Raw genomic sequence first — 23,165 nt, forward strand, 5'->3', positions numbered from 1 at the left:
CTTAATAGCCATTTAAACTTGGGTGTGTCAACCGTATATTAACAGGCCAAACATTCATTCAAGGGTTCAGACTTTTAATCAGGGAAATTTGGGTGACTTTCATTATTATTCAAAAAGACCACAATATGTGATGATAAATGGCATCTCCTGACCACAGTGCCTAAATAAAAAAAAATGTTTTGCTATTTTCCTAAAAGTGTCCAATATTTCACAAATTATGCCAGGATATATGGGCACTACTCTAGAAAGCTAGCCTGGGAAAACCCAGGCAAACTTTAATTGAGATAAGGCCTGCTAACCAGGCTAGTAGAAAGGCTTGTTGAATGCACGGTCAAGCAGCCATAACATGCAGAAATTCAAGTGTATAGAGAGTGCATTACAATAACATCAAACCAAACCAAGTCCAGACCTTATTCATTTGTCGATATTCAAGTCATTTATATGCTTGGAGGAGGGGCCTCTAACTCCATCTAGCACTATAGCTGACAAATCAGATAATTACAAATAACACAGTAACTTGCCAGGACTGACTATTCAGCTAAACTCACAAAAAAATTTTGACCATGGACTTTGGTAGCCTATGTAAAAACTAGATGTCTGTTTAATCGTCAAACATCAAGTTAGGGCACTAATCCCCACCCCATAGTGTTCTGGTCATTTTCTCATATCAAAGTGAAACTGTTCAGTGCTGTCAGGTTAAGTTAGTTCCTTGAACACAAGAAGCACCACTTTAGATAGCAAAATATTGGTAACGTGGGGGAAGGACTTAAAGTTTCCACAAACAAGTGGGATTTTCAAATGAGTGAACCGGCTATGGCCAATAGATGTGGAACTTTAAGAATGTTTTTTTTCTTTTTTTTAATTGAATGAAATCCTTGTCTATTTAAATAAAATAAAATAAAATGGTTCCACTGTTTTAGTTGGAAGTTGAAAACTGGGTGTGCCTAATGTGTTTTGTAATAAAAAGACAAACACGTTTATTAGTTTCACATTTCAATCCAGTATATTTCTGTAAAAAGAATAATAGATGTACTTAGTCTCCTACGTCTTTCAGCGTTTAAACAAACAAATATATACTCTGGCAGAACAATATATATTTTTTCGCCTTTTAATTTATACATATAAAGCAGTGTATCCAAGGACTTAAGGCGTTAACACAAATTTGCATCTCTATGCCCACATCGTTTGATGCCAGACCATGAGAGTTAAATGCATTAGAATAGAGGCTCTACACAGCAGGGTGTATAAATAGATGATAAATCATTACAATCAACATTTTATTAACTATTAGCAAATGAAAATTAAATTTCCATGTTAAGCAACAACATATCAATTCAGAATGAGGAGGATCACAAATGGATACTGGAAACATTATTTTGATCACAATTCTAGGATTTTTTTTCTTTTCTTTTGGCTGTGCAAAAAAGGACCGCCATTAACCTGGATTTGAATCATTAGTCAAATATGACAAAATGACTGCGGTATAAGTGGATTAGTACAGTACAGAACTTAAGATAAAAATAACATTTCAATAAAAAAAAAAGTTACATTTAGACCAAACAATGTTGAATGTGACATTGGGGTTACTGGGTTTTGCACTGCAGATCTTAGGTCTCCTGTGACCTGATATTTAAGCACAAAAATGGTGTAGATTGCCACACAATTAACCCATGGCTAAAATGATTAGAGATCCTTGAAAATAAAAATGTTTAATTAGTGAGGTTTTAAGGAAAGAGAGATCTGTACCTGCAGAAACTCCTATAATAAGGACACGGGTTGATGCTTGCAACTACTGACATGATAGGACTGTCCTGTACGGTCTGCACCTTTGGTTAAGTGTGCAGTGAATGACTGTGGGTAAATGAACAGAAACTAAATCATAATAGAGCCTCTTAGAATCTGATTTGATAACCATGTACAACAGCAAAACACTCCTGATGACCTTAAGGGCAACCTTACTGTCCATAAGAAAGTCACTGCAGTCAGTCTACCTATAAGGAAAGTTTATGATAGGAATGACCTCAAAGTCCCTTGCTGTGGAGGTTATGTGAGGTCAGATCAGAGTTTTGAACTGTTGTGTTCCTGACATGAGGACAGGATAACCTCCCACTGATTGCTCAATCCCTCATCACTATGTTGCCATTGACATCCGTGCCAATCTGTCTGGGTGTGCTGTAGGTGAGTCAGTCTGTTCTGAAATGTCCATGTAGCGACTGAGTATAGAGGTAAAAATCTGTTTGTCAGCATTCAGAATTTTGAATTTATTGGTTCTTCAACCAACACCACCCACTGCGTCACACCAAATAAGAGCATCTGTTCAACCAACCAAGCCAAAGGCAAATGTAGTTCAAGAAGAGTAGCATTCACTGTTATTTTTAAATGATCAATCTGACCAATGAGCTCTTCAGTCACCTGAAACACTGTTCAGAGATGTTAACAACCGATACAGATCTTCTCTTCCTGTTGTTTAGAGCGAGGGACAGGCAACACCAGAAGACAAGTATTTGTAATTACTACTTTCTAGATCACAACAGCTTTTAATCAGGGATAAGAGAAGATGCAAGAAGCAGAAGCATGTTGCAAACACAAGAAAACAAAAACAAAAATTGACACAGAGCAATTTGTGAATAAATGCCTCTCGTTCCCACACACTGTACTGTAAAAATGCCCAAGATTCGATTACTCTGAGGACTAGGAGAGCTAAGATGATGACGCTGGGATGTAAAGTCAGCTGATTCCCAGTTTAGCGGAGATCTGAATTATACTCCGGCTGCGATTAGTACATTATTCTCATTCTTTGAGAACTAAGGCTATGTACAAACTCACATTTACTATGGCTCACCAGTGTGACCCCACAACACTTTGCTCCTTTATACAGTAATAAATATACTTATTATTTGACTCGATGTTTATTACCACCAACTATGGCAAGACGTAATCCGGAACAATAGCATTTCTTTAAGAAAATGTTCTGTTATTTTTTGCCGTTAGCAAAGCAATTTATAGCCATCATAATTCACCAGAATCGTTGATTAGTTGTTGTGCTATGTTGTTAATATCAGGATATTAATAAGTCAAATGATGGATGATGCCGGACACCAGAGACACACACATACCCGAACCTACTGTCCTGACTGTGTAGAGTAGACTGTGTAGACATGATGGTTAATCACTGATTCTCAAGCAAATCAATTTGCAAAACAATTGCCACGCTAGAGAAGTACCTAACTTAGGACACTCCTGATCAAATGAACGCTTACACTGGATGGAGACAAAGAGGTGGTTGGTTATGTAAACATTGATTAAAATACGTCTCTGCCAAATATTCTCTCCTGCTGTCTATGCTCCAGTGAGCTGTTGCGAGTCAGTCTGATGATGGGATCACCACTTCAAGGCTTACAGTAGCTCCTGGGCTTTGAGCAGCTTGTGTGTGTATAATCATTCAGTAACCCAAACCAATGCATAAGAAGTTGTGCAATATTGATTGTATTGTGTTTTTCACAAACGAAGACTAATGGATTGTATTGTATATGCATGAAGAACCATGCAGGAAACAAGTTGAAATAAACATCTAAATTGTCCTACTCCTCAAATCCATATAGATTCTTTTTTTTCTTCTTTTTTTTTCTCAACAGTGGCATAGCACTGTGAATTCCTTTTGTAAGTAGTAAAAACAGGGCCATGACTGACACTGTTGGAAGTCTCACCTACAATCTAACGTGTAGGGAACCCGACAGCTGGCCAGTTTAGAACCCCATTAGAACATGGAGCCAGAACCACTAGAATTCACGTAGAGACATCATACCCATGCTGTGGTTTGGAACAGGGAAACCACTGACAAGACCTGCTTGAAGCTTCTTTTGACAATTAAAATGGGGAATAAAAAGCACACAAAAACAACTGTGTACATATCATTAACAGTCGCTAACCTTGGGGAGTCAAGCCAAGCTCAAAAAACATCTGGCACCACCACAATCCCAGGTTTCCCTCAGTGGACTGGGCCATTCACATTCCGGAGACGAGTTTCAAAACAGGTCAGGGTCTCCCTGTGACCTTGCGATCCCATATTTCAACCACACAAAGGAAAGATCCATCTGTGGGATATGTCTCCGTCCTGAACACAAAGGGGCAATGAAGAAGAAGAAGAAGAAGAAGAAGAAGAAGCAGAAGAAGAAGAAGAAGAAGGAAAAAAGAAAGATGGTACAAAACCAGCTCCTTCAACCTATATTGATAATCGAGTAGTCAGCAGTGGCCCAGGAGACACCTTTAGCATGGGTGCCCACTCTCCACACCCAGAGTTCAGTCTTACGGGAGCCCCACTCTTAGACCAAGTGTTAGTGACCACCACCGGTCATTCGTGAACGTCCCAGATCTCGGAGAGCAGTGGCGGCAGTTTCTTGTCCTGGAGGCGCAGGGCAAACACTTGCTCCGAGTGGACGCTGCTGAGAGTCCGCAGACTGACCAGCTTCATCAGCATGCGCGGAAACATCAGGTGGTCCTACACACGAGAGGAAAGAGGAGGGAGGAGGTACACAGATGAAAGCCTCCACAGTCACAATACCACACCACACATGTTGAAAGCACAGATAAGTAATCAAAACATACTGCCACATAAGGCCAATTTACAGTCCAGGCGACAGGTGTCGCTTGACAAAAATGAATTGCTGCCAACAGATGCCGTGAAGCTGCAGTCTTTCATGGTCCAGCGCCAAATTGTCAAATAGAATGTCTGCTAGTTTCTATAACAACTAGGACATTATTAACGTTACATGTCACGGAGAAACAAAAGTAAATAGACATACACTGTGACCCAGGCAATACATAATAGAACTGGCCACGGCAATACACTATAGAACTCAAACTCCAGTAGAACACTGAGTTGATATCCAATCATTTACATTTAAATTTACATTTATTCATTTAGCAGAGGCTTTTATCCAAAGCGACTTACATATCTCAATTATATTACAAGGGCCATTGTCCCCGGACCAACTTAGTTAAGCGCCTAGTTAAGTGCCTTGCTCAAGGGCACGACGGTGGAAGCCGGGTATTGAACTGACAACTTTTCAGGCTACTACATGCTATTGCTAACCTAGCTCCTTAGCCACTAGGCTACCACCGCCACAATCAGAGTATGTGACAACGTCTGCACGGTTTCAAATGTTTTTAGTACACAACAAGCTCTATGACACCCCAGCAGACAGAGGTTGTGTCGCTTTTACATCATATTTTGTAGAGCGACACTTGTTGCCTGGACTATAAATTGGCCTTTAAAAACACACAATATGCTTTTAAAATAATACAAAATAGCATAATCAATGTAGCTTGCATTTCATTGCCACAGAGGATGTATATGTCTATTAGAACGCAAATACACAAACATCCAGGTAAAACCAACAAATGCTGGAATTCACAGCCTTGCGTAATAGTGAGAGGTTAAAATGATGGTGTAAGCTCTTCAACATGACTACTAGACTGCAGATGTTCTGGAACCCTCCTGAGGCAATGCAGAGAAAAAAACTTTGAGAAACTACCAGGAGGTGGCAACCCACACACTTACCGCTGGTCTCTTAATCCTGATGTATGAATGCAGCAAGTCTACATACGGCTGTTGGAGCCTCTCCACTAAATCGTGGTCCTGCACATTGGGCCGGTCTGAGGAATAAAAAAAGAAGGTTTCTGTACAAGTCTTTAAGTAGTTATGAGTGAGCTGTGCGTTATGCGTATACATACAGAGGATACTCAACACAGGTAAGTGAGGTATTCAACAGAATTGCAGCTGCTGGCTAACCTGCAGAGAAGATGTTGATAGCAATGAGTAGGGCATATTCAGCTTCATCCAGATGGAGATCATTCATCCCCTTTGAAAACTCAAAAATGGGGTTGATGAACTCAAACTGTAGACCTGCAGAGAAGATGTTTTGCTTTTTCAAAACCTTGAAGTACAAATACAATACAATACAATACAATACAATACAATACAATACAATACAATACAATACCTAACAAACACCAATATAATACAATACAATACCTTGAGGAGATAATTGTGGGCTTTAGGAAAAACTGATTTAATGGATCTATCAACTGATCAATTCATTGACATAATAATAGACAGATTAACTGACCATGAATATAATTGTTAGTTGCAGCCCTATTTCCATCAGCAAGAAAATTAAGTACCACATTTTGCTTTGGTTTTGAACCTTGTATTCTCCTTTTCCTGACCTGCTTTGGCAAAGTCGTCCTTGTTGTAGCTGAAATCCTTTAGGAAGGTGATGCTCTCCAGAGCGGGGTCGTATCGCCGTGACGTTTCTAGCAGCATGATCTGCAAAACATGAAAACGCATCTCAGAGCTGGTGATTGGCCAAAACATATGAGCCTGCCACAACCAGACCGCATTCACCTTCATTACTGTGGTCTGGTGCTATTCTACTGGATACAAAATGGGTTACAGAGACGATAACTCCTTCACATACTGTTTAAATTTGCTCTGACAACAGCTCCCCTCTGCATAGCACTTCCACATCGCTATTTAATCCCAGTGAAATATCAGATGAAATGCATCTGGTTATAGCCACTAGCCAGTAGACAGAAGTACAGACCTGAGGCAAAAGAACCCACACAATCTGTTTGGCTATGCTAAGATATTTCTTGTGAACATCAGTGAAAGAGATGTACATTCGCACTGGTCACTTGATACAGCTGAAGCAACTGACCGCTTGGAAAGATGCTTGCTCACCTCAATGGTGGAAGTCTTCAGCAAGGCGATTTGGTCCTCCCGGGTCAGCTCCAGGAAGCCTGGCAGCTGCTTAGCAAAGTCCACTATCTCCTGCACGGACATGATGGCCAGCTCGGTGAAGTGGGCAAAGCGCTGCTGCCGGACCTCTCGGTTCAGAGGGTCCTGACTCTGAGGCCACGGCTGTGAATGGGGCAGAGCGATCTGATCAGACATATGGAGTGTATCTCAAAAACTTTGAATATCATGGAAAAGTCCATTGCCCTGCCAAGACAGAGAGACTAAAGGCTCAGCAAACCATTGCCAGTGTTTTGATTTAATTAGCTGATTTGAGCTCATCTCACGTCGACAGTTCTCACGTATAACAAGGTGCAGTGGTGGTCAGTAACTCACAGTGACTTTGGGCCGCTCCAGGAAGGAGCGCTTGTTGCACTGCTTCTGCATGGCCACCAGCTTCTCGATCATCTCCTGCTGTTCGGGCGCCAGCGGGGGCACATCGGGGATGGGGTTGGGCGTGACCACCGTGGAGGTGCGCGCCGTCTCCTCCTCCTGCTGCTTCTTCATCTTCTTCACGCGGATCTGCTCCTCAGACAGAACACCTGCACACCAGACGCGGGCCGCACACAGTCTCCGTTACACTTCCAACTGCTCACGATAGGGCATATCCAACAACTACAAAGATTAGACTATGAGCACAGTACACACACTCTTAAGTTATCTAACCACAGTGGCAAAGACTGATACTAGCCCTACTCACATCCTAGCTTAGCAAATGAAGAGTTTCAAAACGCTTTTAAAAACAGTAAAAAAAATCATGTAATTTAATTGTGTATTTCAGGTAATATCAATAAAATTGCAATTGTGTTGTTTTGATTGAGTAAAGATACATCAAACAACAATACCCAATTACTTTCACTGAAATTACTTGGAAAACAAAATGTAAAAAAATATATTGATGAAAATTCATTAAAATGGAGGATATAGAATTTTGGAACCAAGCTCTTCAAATGTACTTATGCTAACACTGGAGCTGGCTACATAGAAATGAGAGGCATGTGTAGTGCATGTAAATGTGGATATGGGGGCATCTCTCCAGGGTACACTCACACTGCTCGAGCATGCCCGCCTCGCGGCACTTGCGCAGGCGGCACTGTTGGCACTTGCGGCGCATGTACATGTCCATCTCACAGCGGCCGCTGTTCTTGCAGGCGTACTGCGCGCCCTTGATGACGCTGCGGCGGAAGAAGCCCTTGCAGCCCTCGCAGCTCAGCACGTTGTAGTGGAAGCCCGAGGCCTTGTCGCCGCACACGCTGCACACCTCATTGCCCAGCATCTTTGGCGCCGGGCCCTTCTTCCTCTTCAGCGGCTGACCCTCTGCGGAGACAGACAGTGTTTAAAAAGAGGAAGTCCTGTCTCTTTGCTGTCTTCCGCTGATGGAAAAAGCAGGTTCAGGCAAAAAAAAAAAAAAAGTCCCTTCTAGGACTGTGTGAACCATCTGGTTTTTGCTAATGTCTGCGCTTCTCAAGCTGAGAACACAGCCTGCACTACTGTGGGAAATCGGATGGTTTAGTTTATGGAAGGGAACAAGAGAAATTAAGGCTTTTCCCACCTCTGCTTTTTCAGCTACAGTGGATACAAACTGCCAAAGATTTGAAACTGTACCATATATTCTATTCTGTATTCTTTAACCATGTATTCTATTATGTGGACACTCAGAAGTGAAGAACAGGTTCAAAGATGACTCCTTTAAACTGAATCATTTGAAACTACTGGTACTATAGAGGAGTAGCACTCTTTAAACTGAATTTCACTTGCAGAATGTGTAGACTCCTGACATGACTAAGAGCTGACTAAAAGCTTCATGTTTGTTGTTTCCTTTTTAATGGCCGTATTATAATAAAATGTGTCTGTTTGTCTTTGAATAATATAACTACTAACATTGGCAATTCCTCAATGTGAAACGTCCTACCTTCCTTTTCTACTTTTCTAAGTCAACACAAAACAAAAGGGTGTCGTCTTAAGTGTGAAAAGACAGACCTCTTGGCACCAAGCACCATGCGTGTGTGAGTGCCTACTTTCTGCTTTCACAAACCCTCATACGTACACAGTCAAACCAGTACGGCTGGTTCAGGTTACCGAGATCACCTTCTAGCTTATAGGTGACTCCTTCTTACCTGCGTGAGCTGGTGGCGGGTCCGCTGCAGGGTCGCCTTTGATGTCACCGGGTTCCATGACCAGTGAGCCGGGCAGCTCCCCCGCAGCATCGGAGAAGGGAGCCTGGGTGCCGAGGGATACGAGCTGGACCTCGTGCTTTATTTCTGAGGACAGGCTCTCCTCGCCCAGGCAGTCAAGCTGCAGTTTGTCATCTCCATCAAACACCTTACCGTCCCCTGCAGAAACAGTCACATCTGCTGTAAGCCCCTGAATCCAGAATTTCTCTAATTTCGGCTTTTAACCACCCTAAAAAAATCATTTATGCCTTTAAATGGGGCGGTGGTAGCGTAGTGGAGCTAGCATGCAGTAGCCTGAAAAGTTGTGGGTTCGATACCCGGCTTCCACCGTTATGGCCTTGAGCAAGGCCATAAGTTGCTCCAGGGACTGTGGCCCTTGTAATATAATAGACATATGTAAGTCGCTTCTATTAAAAAAGTGTCTGCTAAATGAATAAATATAAATGTCAGGGTTGTGTGAAAAGAACTTCTTATGAATCTACATGGCAGTACATCGTTTTCAGGTTTGTCTTGACAAAGTTCCATATACCGGTACTTCTGTATGCCATTGAAATGCATTACTACAAAAGCTACTGACCAACCTATGTGAAATTGCAAAATTTGACACAAATAAATTGGTTTGCTGATAACATTAGTACAGCGGAAACCAAGTGACGAAGGTATACAGCAAAATGAACTGTATTTGATTACAAAATAAGTTCTCATAATTTGTCGCATCATCGTCATCATCTGTAGTTTAACAGCTCAGTGGATAAGGCACAACAATCACCAAAGGGCTGAACCGTTAGGCTTCCAGGCTTCCAGGCAGACTACACCAGGCACGCAACTGAAGAGCTCCATTTACAGAGAGTAAAAATTATTTTAGAAGACTGGTCTACTTTTTTCAAATGTACGCACCATCACGTCTAGCGTAACCAGTTTCAGCATACGTTCCTTGAACGGAATACGAATTACGAGCCTGGTGTAGCCTGGCCTGGACTGTAAATGACAAACTCTAATATACTTTAGATATCACTTTATACTGTCCCATGAGACTGACTGCTGTAGTTAGTCATGTATTTCAAAACACCCTTTTAGTTCAGCACATTATACCATAGTGTAGCATATGAAGATGAGGCACATTGATATGCTTTTAACAAGAATAATTCAAAGCATATTTTAAATAACTCCAGGCACTCAAGTGCTGAGATTTGAAAGCAGCTGACAAAAACAACATGACACTGTCTCTTACCATGACCAACATCTGTGATATCAGCCGTAGTAAGGGAGGACATCTTCTGCACAACAGCTTGTCATAACGAAGACTCCACGCCTGCAACAGCGGCAGAGGAGAGCATTGATTTATTTGATTATTTGAATATTCATTAATTTGAAGTGATCTCCGCCTGTATTTGCTGCTGGCTAACCGTGGAAGTGGACTTCCTTCACTGCACCCTTGACCACAAGCTGCACTCTGAACTCCAACACCACACATCAAACAATCCACCCATTTAAAGCCAAAACAAATTTAAATGCAAAAATGCAAAGTTTGTTCATTTTTATGGTTATTAGGCTACTAAAAATGACCTTTAAAAGATGACTGCCACACATTGTGTTTCAGTAGCAACCTGTTATCATTTCTGATAAATCTTAACACCTTTCTAAATATATATTTTGGAAATAACAGTGGAATCCCCAAATAAGAATCATAAAATAGAGTGCACACCCACATCAACAGATTCCAGGGTATGTCATAGGTTCAAACTGTTTTCAAATGTAATGTTATCAGAGTAGCCATGATACTTTGACTCACTTTCAATAGAAATATTCTACATGCACTGACACATAACAAGAGTAATTCAAGACATTTGTAATTTCCCCCACATTCAAAAAAAAAAATTGTCATGAAACTGGCCATTACCATTACTGGTACTCAAAGGACTCGAAGAGTCAGCTTCTCTCAGACATCTCATTAGTCCTGTGTCTACTCTCCAAAGTGTGTTCATCAAATATTAACAAAGTATTATAAATATTTATTTGTGCTGTATGTTATCTTGAATAGCCAAAGGATAGAATAGGAGACAGCCATGTGCTGGGTCTGGTGACAACTGGGTTAGAGGTGCACTAAATCTGTGACTACTGGGTTAGAGGTGCTACACTCTGTTGACAGTTTAGCTATGTTAGAGGTGCAATAAACCTTGGCAGTGAGAGTGAGTTTCAATCTGCCTTTTATTGGAGCAATGGCCTCATTTATGTACATAGCAACCATAACCACTGCTTCTACCATAAAACTAAATGAAATAAAACAGAACCAGTCTGTAAGGATCTAAGTGTCATTCCACAATACATCTGTTTACAAGTCAAACATAACAGACACTGACCATACACTCACTTCAACACACCAGTTTATGACTGAATAAAGCATGGGGGATAGTTTTGTTTAGAGATGTGAAAATATTCAAGTGAGCTCCAAGCATGTGGCAAGAGAGATAGAGAGACAGAAAGAAATACGAGAGAGAGAGAGAGAGAGAGAGAGAGAGAGAGAGAGAGAGAGAGAGAGAGAGATGAAGTCACAGCCTACCCCTGAAGTAATGTCTTGTTATTGGTAGGCCATCTTGCCCTCGGCTCTCAGGAAAACACACACTGCTTTGGCTGTCAGATGCGGTCAGTGGGTGTCCAACTGCAGGTCAGGCAGTCTCACAGTGAGAGGCCCAGGAAAATGAAATCCTCCAATTTGTCTCCACGAGTAGAAAACCTTTCCACACAATCCTGTGGGAGGCTGAAAAAAAAACAAAGGGGTTGGTGCAAGAGGGCAGAAGAACAAGAGGGAGGGAGGGAGGGAGAGGTTGTATGTGTGTGAGAGAGAGCGCCAGAGAGAGAGAGAGGGGGGAGAGAGAGACAGAGAGAGAAGGAGGGAGATTTTGTATGTATGGGGTGGGGGGGGTGAGAAAGGGAGGGAGAGTTTATGTGTGAGAGAGAGAAAGAGAGAGAGAGAGAGAGAGAGAGAGAGAGAGAGAGAGAGAGAGCTGAGGTTACTTTCGGTCATTCACATGGCTCTGAAATCCCCACGGGCCTGGAGCTCAAGTTGTTTCCTGTTTGAGTGTCTCCCTCCTCCTTACAAAACACTCTCGCTTAACAACACATACACCTCCATGCCAGCTTCACCTCACACAGCGCTGCAGCCTAACATAGAAAACCCTACTCTTTATGCCGTGAAAATGAATCCCTCTTCTACTGACTGAAGAGGTGAACATACAGTTCGTGCCTACTGGACACCTCTTTAGTGAGCTTGTTTGCTGAACACAACCTGTCTGATGGTTCGACATCTCTACTCTCAGTGAGGTTTCCTGTTCACATATAGGGGCTCATAGCAGCAAAGGCTTCTGGGTAAACTTTTGTTATAAACACTGAACCACCAACTATGTGCTGTCATAGAGATTGAAGAAACACTTGTTAATGGTGACAGGGTTCTCTTAAGTTGTCTAGCATCAGTTACAGGAACCAGCGTAAGTCTCTTTATTCCCATGGCAAGTGCAGCAGAAGCAGCTAATTAGCTTTAAGAAGGCTCCAGGACATCACAGGTCAATTTGCAGTTCCCAAGCAGTTCCTGTGTGCTGCCTGGTTTTAATTAACAGGTATTGCCTGCGTTCATGGGGTGCTGTGCTGCTCTTGGTCACAACTGTCCCACAGCTGCATCAGATGTGTTGCATCAGCCGCAGGCCATTCCCAACACTTCGGCCAGGCAGACCAAGGGCTAAAGTCCAGCTTATGTCACCATCCTAAACCATGAAACCATAAGGCTGCATCAAGGCAAAAAAATTAGATGAAAAACTCTAAATGCTGTAACCTTTTATCTTGTAGCTTTTAAGAGCAGGAAACTCATCTGCGCTGTTGATTCACTCATCATTCTACCATGCACTGGATCGGTTCATTCCCTTGAAAGCATGAGTCAGTCTTTTGAACTGTAATACCTTTGACCTAAAGTAACCCTTGCAGGTTACAATTTCTCCCTCAATGTTCTGTACAACTTATCAGTCTACAGTTACCTTTGACCTGGAAAAGACACTCTTAGTACATTCAAAGCAACCTGCATACTCACAACCACAATACTAGCTAACAATAAGACAGCCACAAGTTAAATTTCATTGCTACTTTACAAAAAGGACTGTTGCAATATGTGAAATCAATCTTCAGTGCCATGCAATACATGAAATCAAATCTGCCAATGCATAAAACTTGAGTGAAAATAAAATTGCTCTGAGAATGAATGAATCAAGACCAGCTGACAAAAGCAAGACATCTGGATTAGAGGGGAAGTTGCCATTGCCAAATATGATCCTCTACAAATATCTGAAGTCATGAGTAATTTAAGGAAGGACCGCTTTCCCTAAATACAAATGTAGTTTACCCCTGGCACTAAACCATGAAAGCCCTTTTGACTGGTAAGTAGCTACAGTTTCGGTACCTCGTTTGGATTCACGTGAGTGTCAAAGTACACGAACTGGACGTGATAGGGACAGATTTCCCCTCGGGAGACAATGGCGATGTCCACGCTCTCGGGAAATTGTTGCCAGTCGTGTCAGTATTCGAGAGAGATTGCCCGTATACTATGCAACTAATAACCAACATTGTTGAACTAAGACCGTAATAATAGTATGTTCAATCAATGACGACAAGCAAAGCACAAACAGGCCTTTTCCGAGACCGGTTTCATCCAGACAATACAACGAACTTTTCACACCACTAACTCAACACAATCGCTAAGTTATCCTTTAAACAACTTTGAAAAACAATTGTGTTAGCTTGTTGACCATATTTGTCGTCTCAAGTTTCTTAGCTAGCTAACGTTACTTCCGCTGTTTACATGGATAACTTTGATGGTGTGTTGTAACATTTGGCCACAATCCATGGTCTTAGCATACCTTGCTGGCGACAAGGAATTAATTACACAATCAATATTCACTGAAAGCAACATTTGTCACAGAATTATTAATACTTTACAGTTAACCTGTAGCCAGTGCTAGTCAACAAACTTTTGGTTCACAACATGCAAGCAATAACGTTACACCAACCTTTTGCTGTCAAGCTAACATTAGCCAGCCACCTTTGCTTAGCGTGAAACAAGCCACTGTAATGACATTAGCTTGCTTGCTAACGTTAGCTAACAATTCTGAGCTCTTTGCAAAGTTATTACAGATGAGAAGCAAGCCAATTAGTCACTTCTGCTGTATAACATCATAGGGACTCCGCTCATTAGTTACTCAGCTGAATCTCTGCTGATAAACGATGTTACTGTCAACTAGCTAGCTTGTCTTGTTTACTGTTAATGGCCAGCTTTAAAATGATGCCAAGTCAACAACGTTAACGTTAGCATAAAGAAGCTGTCGACACTCACAAAGAACAGTAGATGCTAGCCTAGTCTACATTGCAAGAGTAAAACTGCCCCGAGAATTCTGATAATGATGGGCAATGACAACAATTTCACAGGATACAACGATGTGCGGAACATGAAAGTCCAAACTACGAATAGCTAGCCGAGTTAACGCCTCTCAAGTAACATTTTAGCTACAGCTAAGCTAAGCTAGCAGCACAAAGTCGTACCTTGTCGCTAACATTAACGTATAGGATCCTACATACCTGGATTTGGAGCAGATCTTTTCTCGTGGTTCTTAAAACGATGGTTTATCACCAGCACAGTTTTACAGGAAGAAAACCGACAATAAACTTAATAGTTTCGTATACCATATTTTAAAAACACTGTTAATGAAATCGAGTGTTACCAAAGGCCGATGGATAATGTTGTCATACCAAATAAACTACAAGACCGCATTCATCTTGCGTAGCTACGTTGTTTCGCCCACCCTTGAGCACTCACGCATGACGTCATCATGAGCGCACCGAAGAGAGTGAGTTTTTCCCTTATTAGACATTCTCTGTTTTTTTTTTTATTATCGGTCAGATTCTTCCTTTTGTCTGAAGCTCTCTGATGAAATCTTATTTCTGAAAGTGTATGCATCCCGACCTCATAAAAAGGGTGTTACAGTGCAGTACAGTATCTGTTACAGTAAGCTTGATATTTGTCTTGGGTCAGCACCCACAACCAATCTAAAAAATGTAACATAGCACAATCTTTATTAAAACAGATGCTGTTTAAAGCTCATATAAGGAAGCCACTCATTACAGGTAAATTATGAATTCCGCATGACCATGCCCACAGAAATTAATTTATGAGAGGAGATGTGGAGTTTTACATTGTACAGTAATGTCAGATGAGACCAGTGCGCCTCACAAAAATGTAGGCCTATTTTCATCGAACATTGCAACATGTCATGTGCACTTTATTTTCAATTCTACATAGTGTGCTAGCCATGCCAAGGGGCACTACATTTAAAAATCTATTTTAATCAAGTATTTATACAAAGATGCTTTTGGCTAAAGTGACTTAATGACATCAACAAACATTAGGCCTACATTAACATTAAAATGTTTAGTAAAATCAAATACCCTAAAATAACAATATACTAAATATAATGACTTACTTACTGTAGTACATAACTAATTAAAATCTGCATAAAGAATAGAGTGATGCTAGACACCCAAGCCCTTATAAGTATTTCTGTGATGCTGTTGCTGTCCAGGTAACAGGCCACTTACAGACTTCTTTGAAGACGTCAACAATTGATTTAAGCAGTTTTTCCAATTCGAACACATTTCACACAAACTTTTCTTTGTCCATTTTTTCTTTGTGCACAATATATATTGAATATCCAGGTCAAACATAGCTTGCCATACGTATTCTTTTTGAAATCATATAAATGATCAAGCTATAGCCTACATAAAGGCCTAATTTAGGGGAGAATATACCTGTTGTCTTGAAAAAGGCCAGTGACAGCTGACCTGGGAACAGCTTTGGCCTAGATCAGAGAGAGTAGGCATCCAGTTTGGCGTCAGCTGGGATGGAGGATACAACTCACTATTTTAGATTAAGTAAAGCACTGTGGTAAAAGTGTGATATCCTTTTGACTGAGTGGCCTAGAATATCCTAAACCACAACATGTTTTTTACTACTAATTATCCTCCAGTATTGTCATGGCACACATGAAGTTTCAGTGTTACGATAAATAAGCAATGCAGATGCTGTGTTGATACTGATGAGTCATATTTGTCTGAATTAACAACAAATAAATGTCAAATTATATTATCACATTAACAAACCAGACGAAGAACACAACCAGGAAATAGAGTGCTAACAGTTTTTACGTCATTTTCTAGCGCCACTGGGGTTCGTCTGCTGCTGGCCTCCGAAATGGGCAGAACTTATCATCCCTGATTTGATGATTGATTTCTCACATTTATTCACCAGAAAGCATCAAGAACGAGCGAGAGGCCCATAATGTCATGGAGAGGTAGGTATATGTCTTTGAAACGTTTGCCTCTAAACACAAAGATGTATTTAGCCATGGAGATAAATATTAGCTAGCACCGAGTGGCTAGGATATCTTGTTATCCTTGCTAATGTCCACTCTTAACTAAAATGAATGCACTGTTTGATCTTTTTATTTGATCACCTTTCTGTTGCACCTTGTAAAACAACTTTTTCAGAAGACTAGGAGGATTGTGTATGCATTATAATGGGCAATATCAGATGACCTTTTTCAATTAACGTTATGTTGTGAAAGAGCCACCCAGGGCTAGCTAGCGTTATGTTGCTGTTAAAGTCGTTTGCTGGTGTTTTAGCCAGCTAGCTTTTAGCATGCTAACGGTAAAGAAAATGTTAACGGATGGCGTTACTCTGTCGAAGTTGGTGAAGTGTTTCAGCGACGTACGGGGGAATTGTATTACACCATAAACCGCAGGCTGTGAACTATCATCAAATACAAATGCACACATAGATTATTCGATTTTCCCTAAAGCATAATTTACTGTCCAGTTACTGGAAATTCATGTGGTAGAAAACTGATTTTTAGATTGTCCTGTGAAATGCATAGTTATTATATAGTTATTTAAGAAAACAGCAGTCATTTAGATATTTTTCTAAACCCACTTTTAGCAATAGTTAGTGCTTTGTATTTCCTGTGGCACAGCTGGTTTTCAGTGGAATTCTGAGGGGAATTATATGCCTTACAGTGTAAATCAGTGAGTTACATAATTTGAAATTTAAACACTTTAACGTCTTTTACTAATTAAATCAAGTCGTGACATTCCTCTGAGTTTGACACATTCATTGATTGACACATTTGGCTGCGTGTATTGCGTGCGTGAGTGTTTTGGGGGTGGGGTGCTCTTTCCCTCTTCCTGAAACACTTTCTTGGCCAATAGCCTCAGTTCTATGTAATTTTCATACAAATCATACGGATAGTAGTGAAATGTAATTAGTAGACCTATTGAAGTATCTTGCCAAATTAACTTTAATCTGAACCTCCCACTACTTCTATGATGCCAGCAGCTACCATGTTTCTTTAGCAAGAAATATAGGCCCGCTTGCTAGGGAATGATTTTCCATTTTCAAATGTTTTTGACTAAAATGCAATAGTAGTGATTTCCAGATATATTGTTTTTAACAGACATTTTTCAGGTTTTAATTGAATTCAGTGTTTCCTCTAGGATTTTTTTAAGCAGTGGGGGCAGGCCTGTCCGAACCCCCCCCCCCCCATCGTCCCCCAGTCCCACGGAACTGACAACTGACACTTCGCTGCAACACAAACAATTATATGTATTCACCTCTATTCACACACAATGAGGCATTATTGTGATTGAGCTGTATATTTGGAGAATCTACAACAGGTCTGCACAATGAATTGCCGCCACCTGCCACTACCAAATCAACATAGAGAAAACACTGGAATTTAATTTTAATGTAACAGATATAGTCTGCTGCTCACATTGCTAAAGACATGAACCAGTGGTTTTTAATGAGAGAGTTAAATATACTCTGTGATTTGTCAATGTATATGCCCATCAAACTACCAGTATCCAGGTTAAGAAAAACGAATGGTTCCCAAACGAGTGATTGGTACAGGCGTGTTGACTGAGCTGTTGGGTGTGTCCACAGGTGAGGGGATGGCCGTGGTGAGCAGGCGCTTCTTAGAGCTGATTGCAGTGGCATCACCTGCCTGGCAGACAGGCCTGTTCCTCTGCCCTCTGCACTAAGCACCCAGCCCGGACCACCAGCACCAGTCAGGAGCGCCATGAAGCCGGCCCACGAGCGTAATCAGGAGTGCTTGCCCCCCAAGAAGCGTGACCTTCCGGTCAACAACAACAATAACAACAGCAGCAGCAGCAACAGTGGCTTTACAGGTGGTGGAGGGGTCGGACCAACAGCGACCGCAGCAGGAGGTGAAGAGGCCACCTCCACCCAGAATGCAGGGGTCAGCAGTGAAGTCCAGAGCGGGGCCGGTGGCGGCGGGGACTGGCTGCGGGCTCAGCAGCAGGCCCTGCACTGCGGCCTGGAAGCGGTGGACGGTGTGGCGGGCCTGCCGCCTGACCAGTACAGCATGCTATACAAGGTGGCGCTGCCGTCCGTTTCCTATGCCCCCACCACCCTGCACCCGGTGCTCAGCCACATCTCTCCGGCCTACACGGTTCCCTCTTCGCTGCTGCAGCACCACGGGCTGTCCTACCAGCAGCTCGGCTACGCCCAGATCCCCCACTCCTCCCTGCAGTTCGTCGGCTCCCCGTACGCGGCCATGCCTTACGCCGTACCCCCTGGCTTCGTCCCCAACCCCCTCATCTCGCCACAGTCGGCCATCCCCCAACCCCACGCCGTCCCACACCTGGTCCCGTACCAGTCTGTCATCCAGGAGAGCGTGGTGTCGTCCCCGCCCCAAACGCAGGTGTCAGCCCACGCGTATGCCAAAGTGGCGGCCGCCGCCGGAGGGGTGCCCCTGGTACTCTCCTCTGACCAGGCGGCAGTAGTGGCAGCCCAGCAGCAGCAGCTGGGGGCGGTAGGGGTCCTCTCTGCCGCTGAGCTCAGCCCCAGAGGAGTGCCTGTGTTCTACCATCCTCCCAGAGCGCAGGCCTCCAGAGAGGCCCTGGAGCAGGAGCGCGAGCGGGAGAGAGACCGGGAGCGAGACAGGGAGCGGGAGCTGAACGGCGGTGAGCGGGAGCAGTCTGCCGCAGCGGCTAGGGAACTGCTCCAGGACTCGGCCCATGCGCACAGGAGCGCTCGCCTGCTGCAGGAGGCCCAGCAGCACGAACGCAGCCTCAAGAATCGCCGGCCGGACGAGAGGGCGTCGCCAGGACAGCGCAGCACACCAGACACAGACCTGGAGGTAAGCAGTTGCTGGCCGCATCTATGTCTCATGACCCGAGGGGGAGGGGTCTACAGAAAATGGTTTGCTTTAGCTTTAAAACACTCCTTTTTGTAGTATGTAGTAGAACATCATAGTTGGTGACTAGTTAAAACAGATGCATTGGTAAATGCATCAAGCTGGAGGAAATGACAGTGCATCAATTTCTTGACGGTATAATGTTGTTATGATCGAGTTCTGGCAGAAGCATCCACTTAATTCCAGTCCCAGGTCTGTTTTGTGCAGCTGGCCATTGGCAGTGCAGTAGTGATCAGAAAACGCAGGAAGCTAATGCTGGACGTTTGAGATGTTTATTCACAAGGCATTTCTTTTTTTTTATTATTATTATTATTTTTTTTGGCAAGGCATTTATAATAAAAGTGACTGTTGTACGGTGGAGTGCTGCTACAGTGTACAATACAAGTATGAATATATTGCCCCCGACTCAAGTCCTCTATGAGCTCATTATAACACGGCTTACTCACTGAAATAAAACGATGGTTATGTATGTATCCGCGGTTCTATGAATTTCGGATGACGGTCAGGAGAAATGAAATAGAACTGTTGCTTTGTGGTGCATATTTGTGCGTTTGTACAATGGAGTCCGTATCAATGGAGTTTGCAACATGCAAATCATGGTCACACGCTGGAGAGTCCTGAATTATGAGGGCTGAAGAAATTTCATTCACAGTTGTAGTGTTGCATCAGACTCTGTGTCACAGGACTTCAACCTGCTGAATCTGAATCCTTTTTCCCTTCTTCTTCTTCTTCTTCTGAAAGCCGCTGCTTTCCGCTGAGCCACAGTCACAGTATTTCCATGTTCCTCTCCACTTCCTTCCTTTATTGGTGCTAGTTTGGGTGTGTTGGTGGTTGGGCAACTCTGCGTCTCTCTGGCAGGCGATGCGGAGCTGGGAGGGGCTGGGGCTGGAGTGGCCGCGGCTACTGGGGTTTGTGGTCTTGCCTGGAGCGGAGAGGAAGCCGCTCTGTGGTCGCTTGATAGGGCGAGAGAGGGCGGGGCGCTCTGACTACGACTCCGCTGGAATGTACTCTCTATTGGACTAACCCAGTGTATCATTCCTTGGCCGTCCGAGAGCTACTGATGGCCAATCCTGCAGTGTTAAAAACCTAAAATAGAGATCAAAGAAGTTGACAACATCCATTCTTGTGTTTTGTGTGTTGAGTAAAGGTAGCTCAGCATTTATCTCCCCTGACTGCTGAGTGTATTTATCCAGCTGCAAGTGTCAGACCTCAGTGTTATTTTTATCCCTAATTACAAGTCTTTAGATGGAAGAGGAACATGAGCACGTCAGACATGCATCCTCTGAACTTCTCTGAATCTGCTGCTAATTATGAGAAAACAGCTTTGAATAAGAATTTGCAGTTGGTGCATTAAAAGTGACAGATTGAAGTGTTGTAAGGTTTCTTAGAAAGATGGCTTGTCATATTTTGAGTTGCCTTTGCAGTCTTTGCTGTTTGATGACATCATATAGTGCTTCCAGTATTCTGAGAGCCAATTTCCCTAAAATGAACAACACACAATACTACTGCAGCACTACTTCTGTTGACTTTATATTCGTGTAAATGTTTTGCATAATATATTTCTAATGTCACAAACGTAATGACTGAAGTTGGGTGGTGTTGGTTGACTTCTCTTATCTTTTCTTAGGTTCAGCAAGTAGTTGGACGTTTGGCCTCTCCAATCCAGACGGGTAGTCGTAAAGAAGCCCCCCACGGTCCCCTCAACCTATCCCAGAGTTCCCAGCGGAGCAGAGAAGCTCATGGGGATGGCCGGACGGTGTATGTGCCACCCCCAGTGGCCACGCCGGCCGACCTGCGAGTGCCAGCGCACGCCCAGCAGGTGGTACCGGCCCAGCCGGGCCACCACGCCGTCATCCTGGCCAATGGGCAGCCGGTTCTCATCCCCCTCGACTACCACCGCCACGCCCAGCCCCAGCCGCAGCAGCAGCCCCATCCGTACCTCGGCCACCCCAACGATGCTGCCGCCACGGCCCCCGTGGCCTCCCAGTCGCCCTACCCCAAAGCCCCGGAACATCCAGCCGCAGCGTGCCTCCCGGAGCGGGCCGGGGCGCCGGAGCTCCAGCAGCCCCCGCAGGCTCAGCTTCTCCCGGCGGCCGTGGCCCTCGCCCCGGTGTCGGTGCCCACCCAGGCCGTGGCCCCCCAGGCTCCGGTCGCCGGCACCGGGCCCTCGCACTTCATGAAGGGGGCCATCATCCAACTGGCCACGGGGGAGCTGAAGCGCGTGGAGGACTTGCAGACGCAGGACTTTGTGCGCAGCGCGGAGATGAGCGGAGGCCTGAAGATCGACTCCAGCATGGTGGTGGACGTGCGGGCCAGCCAGCAGCGGCCGGGCCTGGTGGCGCTGCACTTCAGCGTGGGCGAGCAGCAGAGCAAGGTGACCATCGACGTGCCACCCGAGCACCCCTTCTTCGTGTTCGGCCAGGGCTGGTCGTCCTGCAGCCCGGAGCGCACGGCACAGCTCTACGGCTTGGCCTGCCACAACCTGCAGGTGGGCGACGTGTGCGTGTCTATCGCCCTGCAGCAGCCCCCGGCTGGCCAGCAGAAAGCCCAGTCACAGCAGCCTCAGCAGCACCACCAACTACAACAACAACCACAACAACATCAACAGCAACAACATCAACAGCATCATCAACAACAACAACACCAACAACAACACCAACAACAGCAGCAGCAGCAGCAGCAGCAGCAACACCACCATCAACAGCAGCAGCAGCAGCAGCAGCTGGTGCACGCCAGGACTTCCTCCAAATCCAACTCCACCTCGGGGGCCCTGGCCCAGCCCATGGGGCCCCCGGCCCCCCAGCACACGCGGCCCCACAGCCAAAGCCACTTCAGGATGGAGCGCATCCAGCGCGAGAGGGACAGGGAGCGAGAGCGAGAGCGGGACAGGGAGCGGGAGAGGGGGGAGAAGGACGAGGCCACGCACGTAGGAGTGCTGGGGCACGGCGAGGCGCCGCCCCGGCCTAACAGGACTTCTGCCGAGCATCCGCGCAGCCACAGCAGCTACTATTTGCACACGGAGGGTCACTCGCGGCACGAGCCGGTCAGTAGTGGAGGTGGAGGGGGCTTGGCGCTCACCTCCTCCAGCGCAGCCCAGAGGCGGTGGTCGGCCCCCGGCTCCCAAAGATACGCCATCAAGAACGAGGAGGGCCGCATGGTGGGCCCCGCGCTGCCCGGCCCCTCACGGCCCTCCTTCATCCCTCAGGAGGTCAAGTTGTCCATCGAGGGCCGCTCCAACGCCGGCAAGTAGCAGCGGCCACATTGGTGACGACGGCAGCAACGGCACGCGCAAACAGCACCAGATTGTCTGAACGGGAGGGAGGGAGGGAGGAGCGGCGGCAGGAAAGGGTCCGGACTAGCCGAGAGAGAGGAGAGCAGCAGCAGGCAGAGAGGGAGAGAGAGGACAGTGAAAGAGGGAGAGAATTAAAGTGAGAGAGGAGAGGTGGTGAGAAAGAGAATGAGAATGTAGCCTCAGAATGTTTTTTGAGATTTTGCACACACATAAGAAAACTACACTTTTTCTTTTTTTTTTGGTTTTCTTTTCTTTTCCTGGACTCGGGCGTGTGGAAGGAGAGCTGTTGGATTACGGGTTGTTTTTGGACCGGCGCCCCCCCCAGAGCGAGCCTTCTGCTCCTGGTCCTCTCTTAGCCGGCCAACCCCCTCCTCTACCAAAGCCTGTGACCACTCTGCCCTCTCTCCCTCTCTCCATCTCTTTCTCCTGCAGATGTCCAGCCGCCAATCACGTGCTTTTGTTCTCCCTGCCATGCCAAGTCCATCTTCTCGGCCCATCAGAGTGTGGCAGGGAGGGTGAGTGCTGTGCTGGACCCAAGGCGCTCCTAACCCCCCCCCCCCCCCCCCCCGCCTACATTTGTGTTTTTCCACTGCATC

The 23,165-nt window shown here is 44.7% G+C and overlaps 2 protein-coding genes across 3 annotated transcripts; one reads left to right on the top strand and one right to left on the bottom strand.

Moving 5' to 3' along the window:
* Positions 1–142: 142 nt before the first annotated feature.
* On the bottom strand, positions 143–14,801 carry nr1h3 (nuclear receptor subfamily 1, group H, member 3). Of its 2 annotated transcripts, none has more exons than XM_076287293.1 (11): positions 14,587–14,801; positions 11,531–11,728; positions 10,202–10,282; positions 8,914–9,129; positions 7,847–8,113; positions 7,133–7,338; positions 6,743–6,922; positions 6,229–6,328; positions 5,792–5,905; positions 5,561–5,655; positions 143–4,498 (listed from the first exon to the last, which is right to left on the bottom strand). In XM_076287293.1, exons 3-11 carry the CDS (start codon positions 10,242–10,244, stop codon positions 4,352–4,354), a joined length of 1,368 nt encoding a protein of 455 aa, XP_076143408.1. In that variant the 5' UTR covers positions 10,245–10,282; positions 11,531–11,728; positions 14,587–14,801; the 3' UTR covers positions 143–4,351. The 2 variants fall into 2 exon arrangements, with proteins under 2 accessions (XP_076143408.1, XP_076143409.1); XM_076287294.1 differs by lacking the exon at positions 14,587–14,801 and adding an exon at positions 14,022–14,542.
* A 1,440-nt stretch (positions 14,802–16,241) lies between these two features.
* On the top strand, positions 16,242–22,584 carry atxn1l (ataxin 1-like). Its single transcript, XM_076287295.1, has 3 exons — positions 16,242–16,355; positions 18,002–19,220; positions 20,905–22,584. The coding sequence occupies exons 2-3, from the start codon at positions 18,138–18,140 to the stop codon at positions 22,525–22,527; spliced, it is 2,706 nt and encodes a 901-aa protein (XP_076143410.1). The 5' UTR covers positions 16,242–16,355; positions 18,002–18,137; the 3' UTR covers positions 22,528–22,584.
* The last annotated feature ends 581 nt before the right edge of the window (positions 22,585–23,165 follow it).

This window comes from Alosa pseudoharengus, unplaced genomic scaffold, assembly GCF_046254945.1.
Source record: "Alosa pseudoharengus isolate Yale_2024_CS ecotype anadromous, Long Island Sound unplaced genomic scaffold, YU_APseudo_1.1 YU_APseudo_1.1_scf_16, whole genome shotgun sequence".
Classification (NCBI taxonomy): domain Eukaryota; kingdom Metazoa; phylum Chordata; class Actinopteri; order Clupeiformes; family Clupeidae; genus Alosa; species Alosa pseudoharengus.